The following is an 18,496-nucleotide window of genomic DNA, read 5'->3' as shown; positions in this document are numbered from 1 at the left end:
AGTCAAGACTGGTTCGTGGGTTGGTGGTGGACCCACTAGGTGCGCAAGAATGGTTTCGACAATCAACGGTACGAGAGGGTGTCCGTCGCCCGACGACATCATTGCGGATATTGTTGCGCTGGAAGATGTCGGTGCTGGGGCTCCTCTCCGTCACTTTGGCTCGTTCAGCGGGGCTATCTACGACACTGCGTGGCTGTCGATGATCAAGAAGGAAGAGCAAGGCCAACCCCGATATCTGTTTCCGGAGTGCTTCGAGTATCTGCTCGCAGCGCAGCAGGAGATTGGAGTATGGGGATCCAACAACGCCCAGGTCGACGTCATTCTCAACAGCTTGGCCGCTCTGTTGGCGCTTGCTACCCGGCAAAGATCGACTTTACCTCAGTCGCCAGAGTCGAGCAAGCTGCAAGCACGCATCGAGAGAGGACAGGCGGCCGTTCAGGCTGTTCTGCAAAACTGGAACGTGCAAGACAGTGTGCATGTCGGGTTTGAGATTTTGGTCCCCAGCCTGCTAATCCAACTGAGCGCATGGGACATTGCATTCGACTTTCCGGGGTACTCCACGCTGATGCAGCTGAACAAGAAGAAGCTGCAAAAGTTTAAGCCGGCAACCGTCTACTCGACCCAGTCGACCACGCTGCTCCATTCCCTCGAAGCCCTTGTGGGGTTGATCGACTTTGACCGTGTCGGTCATCACTGCAAAGAAGACACTGGCATCTTCGGCTCTCCCTCCGCAACCGCCGCGTATCTCATCTATAGCACTACCTGGGATCAAAAGGCAGAATCCTACCTGAGCACAGTCATCTCTTCCACCGGCGGCACAGGCCACGTGCCCAGCGCCTACCCAACCTGCTTATTCGAACTCGGCTGGTCGCTCTCCACGCTCCTTACCCCCCGCGTCTCCTCCCGCGCCTTGAATGCGCTTGAAAAGGATCAGCTCGCAAGCCGCTTCGAGCGCGCTTTGGAAGCGCAGTCGGGACTCGTCGGGTTCACCCCTGGCGTTCTGGAGGATGCAGATGACACTGCGCGGTCGCTGATGGCATTGCGGTGTCTCGACAAGAGCCAGAGTGCACGCAGGCTTATCGAGATGTTCCAGACCGCCGACCACATCCGCACGTATCGATTGGAGGGCAGCCCGAGCTTCAGCGCTAATTGCAACGTCCTGCTTGCGTTGTTGGGGGAGGCGGAGGGAGCGCTGGATCAGGAGAACATCGAGAAGGCACTTGCTTTCCTGCTCGAGCTGCAGGAGTCCGGGCCGATCCACGACAAGTGGAACATGTCGACTCAGTACTCAAGAATGCTGTTCGTGCAGGTATCGGTGTTGCTCCTCGAGAAGTACAATGCGGGCCATGTGGACCTCGCGAGCAAAGGCTTTGCAGGACGCATTCCAGGCGCTATCTGCCGTCTGCTAAGTCAGACGTTGTCAGAGCAGAAACCCAATGGCTCCTGGGATGACTCCCTCGAAATCACAGCCTACAGCATCATCACCGTGGGCTACGCGCTCTCGCTGCCGTGGAGCGCGGCGCTCAAAGACCAGCTAAGGGACAGCATACGCCAGGGGCAGGACTACCTGCAGGCCAAGTACAGCAACCCAGACAAGACTGACTTCCTCTGGGTCGAGAAAGTTTCCTATCGATCAGAGCTGCTCCACTCCGTCTATTGTTCCGCAGCGCTGCACTTCCAGGTTGTCGACGTGCCCTGGACGCCGTCCATCGCCGACGGCTTCACCCTACCGCAGGGCAGCATGAAGAAGACGCAGTACCTCGTCTCCAGCCTGCCTTTGTTCCGAGGTGCTAAGTTCGCCTCCATGGAGCTGGTCCTCGTCGAAGCGCGGCTGATGGCTGCGCGGCTCAACTCCTTCCGCGACTCGCTGTTCAGTCGCTCCGAAATCCCCATGACGGCGGACAAATATCTGGAGTTCATCCCTATGATCTGGGTGACGTGCAACCACAAGAACGGCCAGCGGTTGTCCTACAAGACTATGTGGGAGATGGTTCTGCTGTCTCTGCTCAACTTCCAGGTCGACGAGTACATGGAGTCAGTGGTTGCCAGCGTGCCGGAGGCTGGCATATCGCAGCTCATGGACCTCTTGAAACAGCAGTCCAAGTCGGCCAGCATGGCTGCTACCAATTCCAACCACAAATTAACCAATGGATCCAGTCACGCAGATGCCAACACCTCCACCGACCTTCAAAAGGATACACAAGTGCATGCAGCCTTCAACGCGTTAAGCCGCTTCATGCAGCACGTCACCCAACACTGGTCGCTAACCCGTTCCCCCCTCCCCATCCAGCACGAAATGTCCCTCGAAATCTACAACTTCATCGCCGCGCACAACGAGCACAACCTTGCCAATGCCCTCCTCGCCACCCGCAAGGCGAACGGCAACGGTGCCCACAGTGCCAACGGCACTTCCTCCACCGCCTCCCTCCAACCCCAGCAGCAGAGCTACATCACCTGGGTCCGCGGCCCTGCCTCCGACGACACAAGCTGCCCCTTCTCCTTCCTCTTCTTCGCCTGCCTAATCAGCGACGCCGGAAAGCACTGTTACGCCGGAGCCAGAGCGCAGTACTTCGCAAAGGCTTTGTGTCGGCATTTGGCGACTATGTGTCGGATGTACAACGACTATGGGTCTGCGACGCGCGATGCGGAAGAGGGGAATCTCAACAGTCTTGATTTCCCTGGCTTCCGTGATGGGGAGTACCAAGAGAATGGGATTGGTGGGACGGGTGCGGAGGTGAATGGGGATGGGGTGGGCGCAACGACGAATGGCGCGATGAATGGGCATGCCGGGACGGGTATCTCCCCTGCGAAAGACAGCCTGATGGCTTTGGCTGAGTTCGAGCGCGCGGGCATGGAGCTCGCGAGGGAGAAACTGAGCGCTGTGGTGCCGCGGCGCGTGATGGAGCAGCTGCAGGTGTTTATCGATGTGACGGATATGTTTGGGCAGGTATATGTGCAGAAGGACATTGCGAGCAGAGTGACGAGGGCGAACGGTGTGAAAGCATAGAGTAGATGTGGTTCTCGCTTGAGTGTTATGCATTTTTCCTAGGTAGATTCGAACGAACGATATGGTTTTTGGTACATAGTTCGGAAGTAGAGACTTCGAGGGGACAGCACGGAGTGTAAGGCGTTATAAAGTAATAAAGAAAAGACGTAAAGCCCGAGGCATTCTCTTCCAGTGTGTTGTCGTAGTACAGTCGGTGATGTGGGTGACTGCCGACGTCGCCCATGAGATAGCGCTTCTAGCACTGCGCCCTCGCCATGTCCCGACATGACGTGTCTAAACGCGTTCAGCTCGTTCTTGTCTTCTACATACTGAACCTCGCGGCCGATATTCCTCCAGACTGAACCTCGGGTTTGATGACACCTATTCTGATCAGCCTTTCTAGTCGCCTTTCTCGCAACTTTTACGGTCCTTCACCGTACTTCCCTTCGTACTTCGATCAGCTCCCACGGTGCTTGCAGGCGCCAATATGGCGCTGTAAACGGCAAGTATGCGGAGACTATCGCTGCGCAGTGTCCTTCCGGGCGTCGAGGTAACTAATCAACTCATCAGTGACGAGGTTGGTAGATAGAAGCAAGTCCCCCAACACTTGTTGCGCGCTCATTCGATGTTGAAAATCGTTACCTCGCATGCAGAACTTGCCCGCATTCATATAGGCGTGAAGAGCGCATACAGATCGGCGAGTTGGGCTCGATGTTGAAGTGGTTCCCACAGCCGGAGAGGGAAAAAGGAATCATCGAAGCCGCGGGCTTGTGGTGATGTCTAATGCGTGAGTTTGAGATGCACGTTTGATCCCCTTTAGTAAGAAAGAATTCCCGCTGATGTACAGTGAAGACCACAATGACCCTACTAGTTGCCCGATATGCTAGTTTTATACCTATCCTTCTGTATCTCGCTCAGCGCAGCGCGGAAGTTCAGATAACCCTCTTACCCTGGTTGGCTAGTATACAACTTCGGCCATGTGCTCGACTATTTCTTCCAGACCAGCAATACGGTTGGTCGTACCGGACATTCGATCGTGTTGGTGAGCATGCTGATGCTGCGTGAAAGTTGTTGAGGCGCACACCTGTGTTGCACAGTTTGTCGAGACTGCTATACAATGCTTCATATTGCGTGCTACGCCATCATCGCTACATGCAATTCAATTTCGGCATGTACTAGGCCATCTTCAGCAACATGAACGCTTTGGGTGCATTCATCAAGACATTCGGCGGTGTGCAGAGTCCGAAGACATATTGTAGATCCGAAGTGAAGTTCCACAGCACATGACCAACGGCCTGGATCGCTACTCACCAACATGCAGCTGGATCCTTATCTGTCGCTGTTGGATAATTTGACGTCTCGGTTTCGCCTTCGACTCGTCACTGGAATATCTCTTCCGGAAAACCAGGGCGCCGTGAATTTCTCCTGATCATATGTGTTTGCGCTGAAATCGGCCGCACGCCCCTCATCACGACTCAGAACCTGGCAGATGATCCTCGCCTGCATCATACCCTACACACCCATCGACGTGGACCTTGCACTCGTCCTGATCCTCCACTCCAGTAAGAGCCGACGCCTGCACCGGCGCGAGGTTCCATTTCCAGGATAAATAGTCCAGCTTGGTGGTAGGTCAACTTATCGGCGCGCTTGTGTTACGTGGAACTAGCACCTTTCTGGTGAAAAGGGTTTTCGCATCCTAGGCCTGCTCTTTGTCATCTAAATATTGCTCTTCTGGTATTTGGTATATCCCTGAAAGTCCGGGTGGGTATTAGCCAAGGGAAGAGGGACGAGAGGTGGAAGGTATGCACTTGCTCCGCGTCTTGCGGCTAGGCAAGGTCACCATGAGGAGGTTGGAGCCAAGTTGCATGAGTTATGGAGCACACTGACGAAAACGTAGAAAAGGGACATTTATGGATTTATTCCAGGAATTCACCTCAAACGAACGGTTATCGTCGTAGGTGTAAATACTCCAAAACTTCGCAAGCGTTTACGGCACGATCCCCATTGAGGGTTCCAGCATCACTGAACCCTTCTCCACGTCCGCTATCAACACGTCCTTCGGTATAGCCGCCGTGCTTCTTTGCCAGTTCCTTGACAGGCAGACTATACCGGTAGTGTGCGATCATCATCAACGCCCCGTATCCGTGTGGACAGCTGACGTCTCCAATAGTCCTCTCATGCTAGTCTGCGCTGTTCTCCGAAGCTGTGCTCTGTGCTTGCTTTTCGATGGGGACATTGCGCCGCCTCGTGTCCAACGTTGGGCATGAAGACTGGCGTTGTTGCCATGCTGACCATCTACGTCTTCAGATTCTGCCTCGGTTGGGCACCCCTCTTGCACGTCGTAGCCGTCGAAATCGCAACGCAGGACCTGCGTGATGAAGCAGATGAGCTCGGCGCTGTTTTTGACATCGCTGTTCAATTCGCTGTATCTTTCAGCGTTCCGTACCTCATTTGTGCTGACTGTGCGGATCTGGACGACAAATTTAGACTTATCCTTGAGACCACGGCCGTTTTCGCCGTGCTTTTTACATGAAACTGCATTCCAGAGTGCAGCGGTAAGACTTTGGAGGAAGTCGATGAGGTTTTCTTTGAGGGTGTCGGTATCTGAGTGTGTCGGTATCAGAGAGTTTGGAAAGAGCCATACCGCCGCAAAATCGAAGCTTTGGACAAATCGACGGCAGAGAAGGGAGTCATATCGAGAGCGAGGCCACTGGGGCCATACAACATGGGCGCGATCCCGTCGGATGTAGAAGGAGAACACAACGCTGACCTGAGCGCATCTGGTAATGGGACACGTAGACCAAGATCATATCGTGTCTCCAACACGACCACAAACCGCTTGAAAAATTACGTGCTAACACTTGACGCATAGCGCGAACATCTGCCGATTGAACTTCCCACTTCTCGAGTGTAGCAACAGCAGTCGTGACAATTGACTTCCACTCGCTCGGCGGCGACAACTCTCTATCGCCTTTGATCACAACTGCCAAGATGCACAATGCATACGCAAAGCTTCTTCGACAAGCGAACCAAGAGTCCCCGTGCCGGTGGTGCCGCTGATGGTGCATGATGCCAGTGGCACACACGGAAAGGGTTCCCTTAGCGTACGACTTGGTTAGCTGCGACAATTTCTAGCCCGAGGGCCGATGGAGAGCGTAAAAGAGAAAAGGTCGAAGGGAGCATGCGTGCTATTCGAAGAAGCGCCCTTGGAGATAGAACGCGTACTCGTTGCCAGCTAGCTCGGCGGGGCCGAATCGGATAGAATCGGGGAGGTGCGTGTACCATGCCGCAATATGTCTTTGAGTCTCTTGGTGATCTACTTCGAGGGACGCGTTGTGGTTCAGCCAGTAGGATTCGCCTTTGCGAAAGAGCATCCAAAGCAGGTCGTTGAGACTTCGTCGCAGAGAGATCTCCGCCAGGTAGGAGAACCAGCTTCTTTCTTCCGCCCATGAATGCAGTTCGGTGGAATGGGTTTGATTTGCCTTTTCACTTTGTGTTGGGATGTTTGGTGGAGTAGAAAACAAGGAGTTAGTTTGCACATAGTCTTCGATGCCTGTGGATCTCAGAGGAAGCTTTGTGAGTAGCTCGCTCTCCGCTTTGAAGACTGACCAAAAGGCACGCTGAACAAGTTTCTGTTCCGAAAGATCGATAGCGCTGATGTTGTGGAGGATGTCGAGCCGCTGCTGTCGCTTCAAATGCGTTTGCAACCGCACCGATGCTGATTGAATGTGTAGCCAGGCTTGGAGAGGACCAAACACATACTTTTCGTAAACAGATGCAAAAAAGAAACATTGAATGTCGACAAGGGAGCATCCTAGTAAGCCGAATCGCTTTTCCGCAGCTGCATAGAAGGCCTCCGCAGATTTTATATGTCCAGTATGTTCTTGGGTCAAGAGCGGACTTGTTGGTCAGTAACAGCCTCGCTCCAAGGGGAAGTGTAGCAAGCAAGTGCACATGCGATGAGCTGTAAGGGAATCAGTAGCAAATGACGAATCCGAATATGATCCATACAACGAGACAAGAACTTGCATCGCAGCCGAGGCCGTTCTCAGTAACATGTTTCGCATACTTGATCAGCTCGATGGCTTCGAGAATTGGGTTGCGGGCATGCACGCGCGCGAGAAACTCCCTGCAAAAGGGCACTAGCAAGTGATCCTGGATGGTGGCTTCAGGGGTGCCATCGTTGCTGGGAGAGGAAGAAGGAGCACACTCCAGGACGAAAGATTCGATAGCGGCGTCCGATGGCTCGACGATGCCATGGAAAATGGGCCAACGTAGGATACTTTCACACCTTACGGTCGGGTACGAAGGCGGTATTGGCGACGTCGTTGGCAGAATGCTCGGCTGCGCTCTGGAAGATGTAGTCGTTGGGCTTGGTGGTGGCCAAGACGCTACTGGTTGTTCGACGGGTGTACTCGCACTCGCACTCAGTAGCGTCTTGATCTCATCCAGCTTCTAAGTATTTCGCGTTCCGCGGGCGTGCTATCAACACCATGGGGAACCTCTGATGTGCTACCCCAAACACAACGCGCTTCGTGTCGCTGGCAGAAACCGCACACAGGTCTGACGCCATCGCATCACATCTTTCGTAGGCGACAAGACTGGCAAGCCATTATGATGCGTTTGCGTCGCGTTAGTCGGTCAGACGCAGGCTGTCGTCCGCGTGGGGTCGTGCCGGCATCCATCAATTGACGTTCTGGACCTTCGAGACCAGGGAGACGAGATGACAAGTGTCGTGCAGCGGGGAAGAGCGGAGATCAATTGTGGGACCAGTCCCGCACCACGGCCCGATTCAGCTGACAGCGAACAGCCGCGGAGCCGGGTACTTCTGCCATACCACCCTACATTTACCGTCCATTCTTAAGATGGTGTTGATCTTCTGTCGTTGTAATGATATCTGGAAGTTGGGCAACATTGCTAAAGCGTACATCGAATGATGCGGTGCTCAAGCTACACCTCCCTTCCGCGGCCGATGATAATGACCTCCAAAGATGTCAACAACAGAATGATCCCACGTCGAGATCGCATAGCGGCGTCAATAGTATAGCAAGAATGGTTGACATTGGTGAATTAATTAATAGGAGCCACAGTATTCATTGATGCGTCCTGAAGTAGAAGTATCCCAGCGTATCCATCATCATCAGGTCCTCATCAATGGATGATACGCGCGAAACCCGGGCGCGAGACAGTTCATTATGACTGAGTAATCTTCACTGTCTTCATGATGCCTCCGTTTGTTGGGATCAACTCAGTGACGTTCTTCTCCGCTGGATCCTTCTCGCGCTCCCAATCCGTCAGTCCGGCTGTGCTGTTAGACGGACTCAAGTCCCCACCACTGCCGATATGGATCCTAGTAAAAGCTCGGTCTTCGAGCGCGATGTCGTTGTCATCGCCCTGGCTGGGCTGGGTGAGATAGCCGGATCGCGAAGGGTATCTCCCAGTCCAGTCTCGAGATTTCTTCCGGGTCGAAGTGTCAGCAACAGAAAGATCGCCAAAGACCTTTCGGAGGAGAGGCCTCAAAGTGGCAGCTGCAGATGTGGCTAGGCCGATGCCTGTCTCACATGTCGACCAGATAGCGACGTCGGTGGTGGAATAAAGGAAATCATTCGAGTCCTTGAGTCCCTTGATGAACGGGATTCGAATTATTGTGGCAGTGGAACCGCTTTTATAGTATCAGCATGGAGTCACACGGCTAAACCGGGGCGTGACTTACAGGGCACAAAATGCCAGGATGATGGCCACTGAGATCTTCTTCCGTCGGTCCATCTGCAATCCTTGAACGATGAAGATTGGAACGATACTGAAGATCCAATCAGACACGCAGCTCAACGCCGAGTAACCGTAAAATGAGCCAACGATGATTTCGCTCTTCATGCACTTTCCGTGGCCGCCTCTGAACTGCTCCCAGAAAAATGATACCGGCCAGCATTGAAAGGTGAAAAGAAGCAGAAAGTATAAGCTGTAGACTTCGACGCCGATGAGAGAGATCCAAAGAACTATACGGTGTGAGCGCTCAACAGCAATTCTAAGCAGGAAGATGCCGATGCTCAATTTGAGAGCAATGTTCATGAAAACATAAGTGGGTTCGCAGGACCACCACCACTAGATCTTTGGTATCAGCACATTGGGACTCTGTACAGACATGGTCCAACGCACCTTCATGCCATTAGGGTACTTCTCGTCGGGAATAAGGTATCTTCTTTTTCCAGTACCATTCTGAATACCCATCAGGGCCAGGCTGGAATAGACAAGGAAAGAAACCTATCGAGATATATTAGTATGTTTCAGCGAGGCCTATGGCCATGAGGGTGAGCATACCAGGGCAAGCACAGAAAGGTAATCATCGACGGCGAAGTTCTTGACGATGACAATCTTGCAGTAGCAGCGAAGTAGCACTAGAACAGTACACACGGCGATGAAGAACCCCAAAACACCGGTAAACTCGTGGGAGCGATCATCTCGTGCCATGTTTCAAGTGGACGGCTTCCGATGGACTAGAGGGAAGGACTTTGGGAGCACCCGGCAGGCAGCGCAAAAATCGCTCTTCGGCACATCTACAGCGAATGCGAAGCGACGGGACACAATTAAAAAGGACCCCTTTTCTATGACGCCTGTTGTTCATCTTCCATTAAGTTTCAAGACAATATTTTGCCTCCGTACTAAGAGCCTAGTCCGTGGTCTACAGCAGACAACCCACAGCGAGAAAATTCGATTCGAAAGGTTCGCCGACTTGGTGTCGCTAATCTGCGAGCTACTGGATGGATCCCTAAGTGCCGAAGGCGCCGTCATGTCGACGGGGCACCGGATTCCAGAGCCATACTTGCCTTTGTGGCTTAAGCGAGCGCGCTAAACTTAATCGCTGCGATCGATGCCAGGAGAAGGGTCCAACACATCCGAACGTAGCTTGGGTTTGCTATATTCTAGACGTCTCCAGGTCGCGATTGAGTCGCGCATCTTGAACAGATCCGATAGGCTGTCTTCTTCCATACTTAGGGTCAAGGCGATGAAGAGTCAGCATCGCGAACCTAATCTGGAGCCTGGAGAAGATCAAAGTAGGACATAGACAAGCTTCTCGGTTGTTGGAAGCACCGAAGCAGACTGAACGATGCCACCGACTAGGCGACTTCTGAGTGGACACCTCCTAATCTGACATGACTCTTAGTTGCCTTTAGCGGCTCTGCACGTGGTAGTCTGGGCATTGCCAGTGCCACTGTCCATGTCAGCATTGTGAGCTCCAGTAAGCGCTTGCCCATGTGCGCGCATGTCGCTAGACCTCGCAAGGTCACAGAAGGCATATTTTCTAGAATATACCGGCAAAAGTGTGTTATCAATATCGAACTTATCGTGTTGACGTATCTATGGTATGCTGGAGCTGTGGCAACCGTAGCGGTTGGATCGAGCCGCACACAGACTGATTCGAAAGTCGAGCCGCGCGTTCTCCGCGAACAATGACTACCCGGTTCTTCTCCGCCAAGACTATTCTTCATATACTCGACGCTGTCTCTTCTTCCCAACGCCCTTAAACAAGTTTTTGATTGTCCTCGGCCTGCGTCACTGCGATGGGACGTGCATCCCGCAGGGTCAGGGAGTATAGGGAGCGGTGGGTCGTGTTTCCCAAAGATCCATAGTAGGGGTGGCTGCAACGTGGAGGTAATTACTATGGAAAAGACATGGCATGCGCGATTAGTGCTTCTGGTATTGGGACGGAGTGGACGCATGCCTCGAGTGCGCCGTCAAGAGAATTCAAGACGTGGATTAGAGAAGATGGGATCAGGTGTCCGTGTTTGATTCGGCATCCGCCGCTTCACCAGGCGAATTGAAGCCAGTAGGCGGCAGTATAATGTAGAGCTTCGCAACGGTCATGGATGTCCACCTAGCTGGCGTTGCACACCCATGTACTTCTTTTCTTTGGCGCTGGGTCGCGCACTTACGCGGTGCAAAATAACGATACAAGAAGTGTTGAGTGTAACAGTGATGACTTGTTTAGGTGAAGAGGAGCCGCTATATGCGGCTAGAGCTGGCGGTCGCTCCTACCGAGTACTTGAGGAGCACCTTCTGCCAACACCAAAGAGGGCTTCCATAACGATGAAAAGGAGACCAAAGTCGGGTGTTTGTTCGGGGGGAGGGCGATTCCGAGAGGGAAGGATGTGGGAGTCTATGATCTAGAGCATGATCCGGGAGTAATGTATGATCCGAGTGAGAGGGAGCCGGAGAGGTTGAAGGAGTTGTGAGGCGCTTTGGGAAGCGTATTACATGAATAAGGGGATGTTTGACCCGGGCCGGGAGTGTGTGTGTACGAAGGACTGTTGATGGGGAGTTGGAGGTATAGTGGGATTAGGAAGAGAAGGATGTAAGCAACCAATGAGTTTGGAGATTATGTAAGATTCGCCCCACATAAACCCCTCATCTATTCCATAGGTCTCGTACGACCTCAACGTACTATCTTCCTCACTTCTTCTGAACACCAGACCTTCCTAAGGTCATGTAAGACACGTGTTTTGGCGAATTGTGATATACATGTAGGCGCGGAGCCAACCCAGTGTCTCCTGCTTCTGATTGGTCCTTCTTAATGCGAACCCTGTTGAACATTTCTGTTCCTGGCATATTCGTCTTGGCTTCATCTATTTACCCCGCAAAAAGGATTCTATTTGTCCATATCGTTTAAGCAAACAACGCGGCGAATGTACCAGATGCGTGTTGCTTGTTGCCCGTCTGATTGGTATCACCCGCACAACGCCGCCTGTCACACCTCGGCCTTGGCTGTGCTCCCATGAAGTTCATGTGAACACCGCTGCAACAGGAAGCTGAACGTACGTTGTTTCTCATTAGGCCAGCCTCATTGGAGGCTTTGTGTCACGCTGAGACGATCCTAGGAAGACTCGCATCGGAGTATACACGTACCTGCTGATACAACACGCATCGGGGCTACTCCAAATGACGTCCTCTCGCACGTGCAAGTGCAGTTGGCCCCTTTCCCAAATGTCTAAATATTCTAATGTCCGGCGATTGCAATGTTGTCTGGCGTTGTTGCTTTGCGTTTGGTACGCTGCATCAACCTGGTCCAGCAACATTCCCGTGACCGCCCTGTGGTCACAGGATACCACCATGGCTTACCGCTACGTATTGGGTCTTCTTACCCTAGCATGGTCGAGTACCGCTGAGCCCTTCAACACCTTCGATGGACCGGGTCATCCCGCCTGCAACAATGTCGCAAAAGTCTATAACGCGACTTCCGTGGACGAGATGCAAAGCATTGTCCGCGATGCTGCACAATCCAACACACCCGTACGGGCGAGTGGCAAAGGCCACATGTGGTACGACACCATGTGCAGCGATGATCCAACGACCATCATCGTCCGCACCGAAAACGTCAACGGGATCTCGGACTTCGACTTGCCTACAGGCGCATCCGACGGCTCTGTTATGATCGAAGCAGGTGTTACCTTCCTCCAGCTTGCAGAATACTTGCATGCGAATGGTGCGAGTGTTGGTTATACGCTCGTCAACTGGAATATTACTCTTGCTGGTAGTATCGCTATGGGAGCGCATCGCAGTAGTCTCCGGGAAGATAGTATGGTGGCCGCGGGGGCGCTCGAACTTCACATCATCGACGGAACCGGCAACATTACTGTGGTGAAGCGCGACGACAATAACGATGATTGGCTTGCAGCGTCTACATCGTTGGGTTTGCTTGGGGTCATTGCGCGGATCAAGTTCAAGATCTATCCTGACTTCAAGGTCTACGCGCAGCAGAAGACGTACGACTCTGGGCAGCAACTTTGGAATTGGCGCTAACGATTTTGTAGTCTGACAGAGGATGAAGTTCTCAACGGAGATATTTACGGGCTAATCGCACCTTACGCGACGGCCAATTTCTGGTGGTGGCCCTTCCTAAAGAAATTTCACTATAGGTACTACGACAAGGTTGATACCGATAACTCCACGCAGGAAGGCTTCCAATCAACATTTAGTGTCACGAAGACGGAAGCTGATATTGCCCTTGGCTTGCTCAATTCTGGTGGGTGTCTTCCGCTCGCTGCGCTATGATTTATCACTAACAACCCACAGGGAAGTATCTTCCAACCTCAAACCAACTCGCCGAGACTACTTTTTTCGCCTTGTGGTCCGCCCCCAACTTTCATGAAAAGACCACCGATACCGCAGTCCTCACTTGGCCCGTATACGGCTGGAACTACGACGTCCTAATCGGCGGTCTCTACCCAGGCTACGGCACAGAATGGGACTTCGGTCTCCGCGGCCTCACCCTCGAACTCGCCTTCCCCGTCACCCAAGCCAACGCCGTGCTAAAGCGCGTTCGCAAAGCCTTCGACGATTCCGCCGCAGCGGGAAAGCCCATGACCTCCACGTACAGAAGCGGCATCAACATCAAGTTCGGAAAGCCGTACTTTGATCTCCTGGGCCAGGTCACGACTAACACTTCCGATGGCGCAGATTGGAGCAAGGGTGCGATTATGTTCGATTTCCCGAGTTTTCAGCCGACGGTTGGGGATAAGTTGAGGTATAACGAGCCTTTTTATCATGAGCTTGCGGAGGCGCTTGTTACCGAGTTTCCGTGTCGGCCGCATTGGACGAAGAATACGAGGGAGGTGTTTACGCTGGCGAAGGATAAGATCGATGCGACGCATCTTGCGCGGTTTAAGACGGTCAGGGAGAAATTCGATCCGAATGGGATTTTTAAGAGCATTGTAGGACAGATCATGGGGTTGTATGATTGAGGTGACGTCTGGGTGGGAGCCATAGTACGCGGTTTAAGCTATTATTGTGTGCCCTCCCACTTTGGTGAGCTCTGGTCTCATAGTGCTATAACAATTCAGACCTTATGCAGAATGTCGTCGGACGCTGTCCCCCATGCCACCATTTCAAGCCCAGAAGCTCTTCCCTCCCGCACGTGAAACACTACCCTGTCCAACGGGTGCCCTGCATACCTCGCCGCATCACCCCAATTCCAGCTCCCGCATTCCTGCTCTGCGAACCCTCGTGCCGGACCCTCCTTCACTCTATCCAGCATCATGGTCCAAGACTCCTTCTCACTCGATTCCGAGCCTACGTTCGCGGGATACAACCTCGCGCTCGCCCCCTCCGTATCCAAGCCTTGCATTCTCGCCAAAGTCGGTAGAATAGCAACACCATTCATGACGGGCGACTCTACCCGCAGACCAGGCCCATCGTCAACCACCAAGGTCATGCGTTTCTCACCATTGCGCGAAATGTATGTACCTGCATACTTCCGGCCCGCCTGCGCGCGCACTTCTCCATCCGCATGCGCAATCAGCGGCTTCGCCACCAAAGGCAGTAAATCCTGCACCGCGCGTGTGGCTTCGTCCCCAGCTGCATGAATCGTCAACGTAATGTTATACTCCGGGACGAGCACCGCATAGCATGAATATCCCGCGACGCCCCCAGCTTTCGTGTACAAGTCTATCGGACGAGGGACCGTCACATCGATATCTGTCGGGCGGAAGATCTCCCACGGTGCACCGACAAGCTGGTAGAGAGACGGCAGCAGCGACGACGGTTGAAGCCATTTACGCGTCTGAGCTGCGGAGAGCAGTTTGTGGGATTGGAGCGCCTCGAGGAAGGAGAGCATGTCGTTGGGTGTGCTCCAGATGCCGCCTGAGGGATTGAAGTTGGCGAAGGGCGCGGCGAACCATCTTTCTCCAGGTTGAGGAAGGATGCCCTCGGCTTTAGTTGGCGTTGCGAAAGAGGAGTTCTTCATACCGATCGGGTCGAAGATGAGGTCTTGGATGACCTGCTCGAAGCACTTCGAGTGGACGTGCTCGAGCGCCATGCCGAGGAGGTTGAATGCGATGTTGGAGTAGAGCGGTCCAGAATTCAGTGATGTGGGAAGGTACGCTGCGTCGTTGAACATGTCGAGCACTTCGGATCTGGAACCAACCCTGCCTCCGGGATAAACGTCGCAGCCGGGGAGTTTGTGAGTGACATTTGGTAGGCCGATTTGTGCAGGGGAGAATCCTGGGATGAGCGCAAGGTCGCCCACGTAGCCCTGGGTCCTAGTCAGCTTCAGTACGTTTGTGAAGATGGACGGGGACATACGAATCTACCCAATCCACTGGTTTGTCCTGCCAGCGCGCCAATGGTCACCTCGGCATATGGTTTTGCTTTTAAGCCCGGTACGAACTTCGTGATGGGGTCTTCCCATCCGATTTGGTCCCTCGAAAGCAATACTGCGAGCACAGTGAAAACCTTCGTCACGCTCGCTATCCGGATCTTGGTGTCGTACAGATTTCCAGTGCCCTCCCTCCCAGCGTGGTGCGCATATTGGTAGACGAAGTTTCCTCCGACCGAGGCTTTGATGGCGACTGTAGTTTTGTTGAACCATAGGTACGATCTGAGGGTGGCTTCAAAATCGGAGATTTGAGGCAAAGGTCCCAAATTGGTCGGTGGTGGAAGCGAGAAGCCGGGCGGAGGACAGTATTTTTGGTTTTCCATGGTGGATCTGGCGAATCCTTTGTATATTGAACTAACAGATATGTGAAGGGTGATGAGAGTCTGCGCCTGAAGGACGCCGCTTATCTTCTCAACGCAGCACTTGAGGCTCGATATTTCTACTCGTGAGGGACGACTGTAAATTGCGTCCTACCGTGCTGCACGTCAGGTCCATTGAGATCACGGTCGGTGATAGGTCCCGCCGTGTCGGTCGGTGGTGAGTCCACTCGCACGGAGTTGTGCGGGGCGCAGCTTGAAGTGGGGGCTGAGTCCGCTCGCTTGTTGAGCTCTGCGTCTCCCGCTGATCGACGTTTGGCGGGAAGACGGGTCGAACTCATTCAAGAAGCCAACGAACAATGCACTCCTACAACAAGATATGAGGAAGTCTGCATGCCTGACTGACGGCTATGGGTCATTGCCATGTCGATTCCACTCACGTTTACGCGAACAGCGGGGGTGGTAACGAATCGCAGTGACAGCGAGAAAGAACAGCGAAGCTCGTCGTAGTTTGCACCATGTCAGCGGTCCTATAGAGTCCCTGCGATGCGCTCCGTGAGCCTTGCGATTTAGATTCTTCACAGTGTTCAGACTCAGGCACTCAAGCTCGCCAAGTCGTAAGCCGCATCCCGCCACCAAGGCATCACGTGCCTCCACCCACCTCATCGCATCACCAACGCCAGCGTTTCAAAAGACGATCGACTACCCACTGTTACCAATGCAGGTATGTCCTGCATCCTCCACCACGCGTGGACTGACTATTTCGGGGACATAGCAAGGAGTCTGACCAAAGTGGCGGGCTTACGGACCCTGCGCCTCACGACTACAAGCCCGAGCCGAGACTGCGGCCAGGCCTGCCAGCAACATCGAAAGACCGTGATTGGACAAGACCCCAATCTCGAGCTCTAGATTTCGCAAATCCATGCCGAAAATCTACTGCCCTTATGTTTGCGCCGCAAGTCTAGCGGCGCCCAGTGCAGGAGGGCGGCGGGAACGCTTACAGGCGTTTAAAGTCCGCTGTAGGACAGAGGCATAGCAAGATCTAGTAGGAGTGAGACCAACGCAAGGCCAATCCTCGCAGCCTCGTGACCGCACAGACGCATTCCTCTATCCTCCGTCCCCATGCGGTATTCCCGCAAGTGGCAAATCCGAGTATGAAATACGGAAGCATGCCGAGTACTTTCGCAGTTGCTCGCGTTCTTGCCAGCCTTGTATGCATGTCAATTCAGCTCAGGTGGTCTAGTGTACGATAATGGATCGCATACTCGAGCTTGTGAAAGATGCGCCCGAGGTGTCGACGGAGACGGTCTACTGGATGATTGATCATGCGTGTCGGGTGGATAAGTTGAGTTTCAAGGTGAGTTGCAGAAGGTGGGGAAGACAGATGAGGTTATTCTAACGTACTAGGCCGTGTCGATACTGCTCGGAATCCTCGCGATATTGGCGTCCATAGCGCGATTGGTTTTTCGATATCGAAGCGCGCAAACGCTGAACCTTGAGGACTACTTCATACTCTTCGCGACGACATGCTTGATCGCTGAAACGGGCTTGCTTCTTTCCTACACCGGAACGATATATCGGATCGATGGCGCCACACTCAACGTGTCTGTTCTTAAGTTTCTTACTGGCGATCCCGAACTGAGCAAAGAGCTATTCAACAGCGGTCCTTCGGTTTTGATCGCATACCTTACTTTAGGTTGGTTGGCCATCTTTGCGGTCAAGTGCAGCTTCCTGGCGCTATTTTATAAGATGTGCAGGAATGTCAGCCGAAAGCTCAGAGCATACTTCTGGGTGACCGTGGCTGCGACGGGAACCAGCTGCATCGTCGTGATCTTGGAGAGCTTCATATTGTGCCCGCGCTTCGGCGCAGATGCGACACAATGTTTCTTGGAGAACCAATATACGTTCAGCATAAGTTCCGGCGTGGTGGTGCAGTCATTGGACATTGCCACCGATCTGATGAGTACGTAGTCGCAGTCCGCAAAATGGAAACCCACTCGCTAATCCTAAACAGTTATCAGTATCCCTCTGACGCTACTAAAGATGTCGCACCTCAAACTCCAGAACAAGATGCGCATAGCGACCGTCCTGTGTCTCTCAAGTATATGCGTCATTCTCAGCATCATACGCCTCGCCGCCGGAATGCACCGCAACGTATTCGGAAACTGGCAGTTCGGAATGGCCTGGCTAAGCTTCATGTTGCACTGCGAGGCTTCGGTCGCCGTCATGGCAGGGTCCATCCCAGCATTGCGTGCGTTCTACACGTCCCGCCGTAGCCGCAACCCCCCGATCCAAAGCGAAAAGCAGAACGAGAAGCTTCCGAAAAACTTGAAAGGCAAAGCTTTGCGGGTCCTTGGTTCGATGCGAAAGAAAGAACAGCCAGTACTGCCGCGATACGAGCAAGTGCAACCGAGAGCATCGATAGCAAAATGGCGGCAGTCTATCGTGGGTATCATTCCACGGAGACCGATGACCTACAGAGGAGGAAACCTGAATGTCGTCGGCGCGGATGGCCAGCGATACTCAGCAGCAGAAAGTGTGATGGTACACCCTACGCTAGCATACCACAATATCAGGAAACAGGAGCTACAAAGGGACGGTATAAGGGCGAAGCGGGAGACCATCCTTTGGAGTGATTTCGCGAGATCTAAGTACGCATCGGTGGATATGAGCGAGGTACGTACCCACAAATGTAGTTCAGCGGAGAGACATAGCTGACATACGCAGGCGGAATCGCAGAGCGGAACCATAATATCATCAGTGGCTAGTAGCCCGGACTTGAAAGGTAGCGAGCTGGCGTTTCCTGCAAGGACAATGTCGGCGAGGAAAATCGACTACTTCCTTGATTCGCAGTTCGGTCGGATCACTGCGGGAAGGCGCGGTTGAAGCGCGGAGAGATGATTGCATTAATGTCGTAATGTCTAACCTGTGAAGGCCAATAGAAGATACCCAAATTTATACGTTCATTCGAGGTCAAGGCATGATACAGCAGGTCGTGATGCGAGGGTGGTTATGAAAGCTTGCGGTACTATCCTCGAGTCGATG

The 18,496-nt window shown here is 53.2% G+C and overlaps 5 protein-coding genes across 5 annotated transcripts; 3 read left to right on the top strand and 2 right to left on the bottom strand.

Annotated features, from left to right (window-relative positions):
- Positions 1 to 49: 49 nt before the first annotated feature.
- N0V89_001806 (uncharacterized protein) lies at positions 50 to 3,007 on the top strand (the record flags this gene model as incomplete). The annotated part of the gene is made up of 1 exon (XM_056210617.1): positions 50 to 3,007. One exon carries the CDS (start codon positions 50 to 52, stop codon positions 3,005 to 3,007), a length of 2,958 nt encoding a protein of 985 aa, XP_056074090.1.
- Positions 3,008 to 8,179: 5,172 nt separating this feature from the next.
- On the bottom strand, positions 8,180 to 9,454 carry N0V89_001805 (uncharacterized protein; the record flags this gene model as incomplete). The annotated part of the gene is made up of 4 exons (XM_056210616.1): positions 8,180 to 8,648; positions 8,700 to 8,884; positions 9,143 to 9,247; positions 9,305 to 9,454. 4 exons carry the CDS (start codon positions 9,452 to 9,454, stop codon positions 8,180 to 8,182), a joined length of 909 nt encoding a protein of 302 aa, XP_056074089.1.
- Positions 9,455 to 12,091: 2,637 nt separating this feature from the next.
- N0V89_001804 (uncharacterized protein) lies at positions 12,092 to 13,722 on the top strand (the record flags this gene model as incomplete). Its single annotated transcript, XM_056210615.1, has 3 exons — positions 12,092 to 12,744; positions 12,793 to 13,004; positions 13,055 to 13,722. The coding sequence occupies 3 exons, from the start codon at positions 12,092 to 12,094 to the stop codon at positions 13,720 to 13,722; spliced, it is 1,533 nt and encodes a 510-aa protein (XP_056074088.1).
- A 95-nt stretch (positions 13,723 to 13,817) lies between these two features.
- N0V89_001803 (uncharacterized protein) lies at positions 13,818 to 15,457 on the bottom strand (the record flags this gene model as incomplete). Its single annotated transcript, XM_056210614.1, has 2 exons — positions 13,818 to 15,011; positions 15,062 to 15,457. The coding sequence occupies 2 exons, from the start codon at positions 15,455 to 15,457 to the stop codon at positions 13,818 to 13,820; spliced, it is 1,590 nt and encodes a 529-aa protein (XP_056074087.1).
- A 1,246-nt stretch (positions 15,458 to 16,703) lies between these two features.
- N0V89_001802 (uncharacterized protein) lies at positions 16,704 to 18,337 on the top strand (the record flags this gene model as incomplete). Its single annotated transcript, XM_056210613.1, has 4 exons — positions 16,704 to 16,808; positions 16,859 to 17,414; positions 17,466 to 18,127; positions 18,179 to 18,337. 4 exons carry the CDS (start codon positions 16,704 to 16,706, stop codon positions 18,335 to 18,337), a joined length of 1,482 nt encoding a protein of 493 aa, XP_056074086.1.
- Positions 18,338 to 18,496: the final 159 nt, after the last annotated feature.

Source organism: Didymosphaeria variabile (assembly GCF_027946475.1).
Source record: "Didymosphaeria variabile strain IMI 356815 chromosome Unknown scaffold_2, whole genome shotgun sequence".
NCBI classification, from domain to species: domain Eukaryota; kingdom Fungi; phylum Ascomycota; class Dothideomycetes; order Pleosporales; family Didymosphaeriaceae; genus Didymosphaeria; species Didymosphaeria variabile.
The sequence above is the reverse complement of the archived record's forward strand: the minus strand, read 5'-3'. Positions and strand labels throughout refer to the sequence as shown.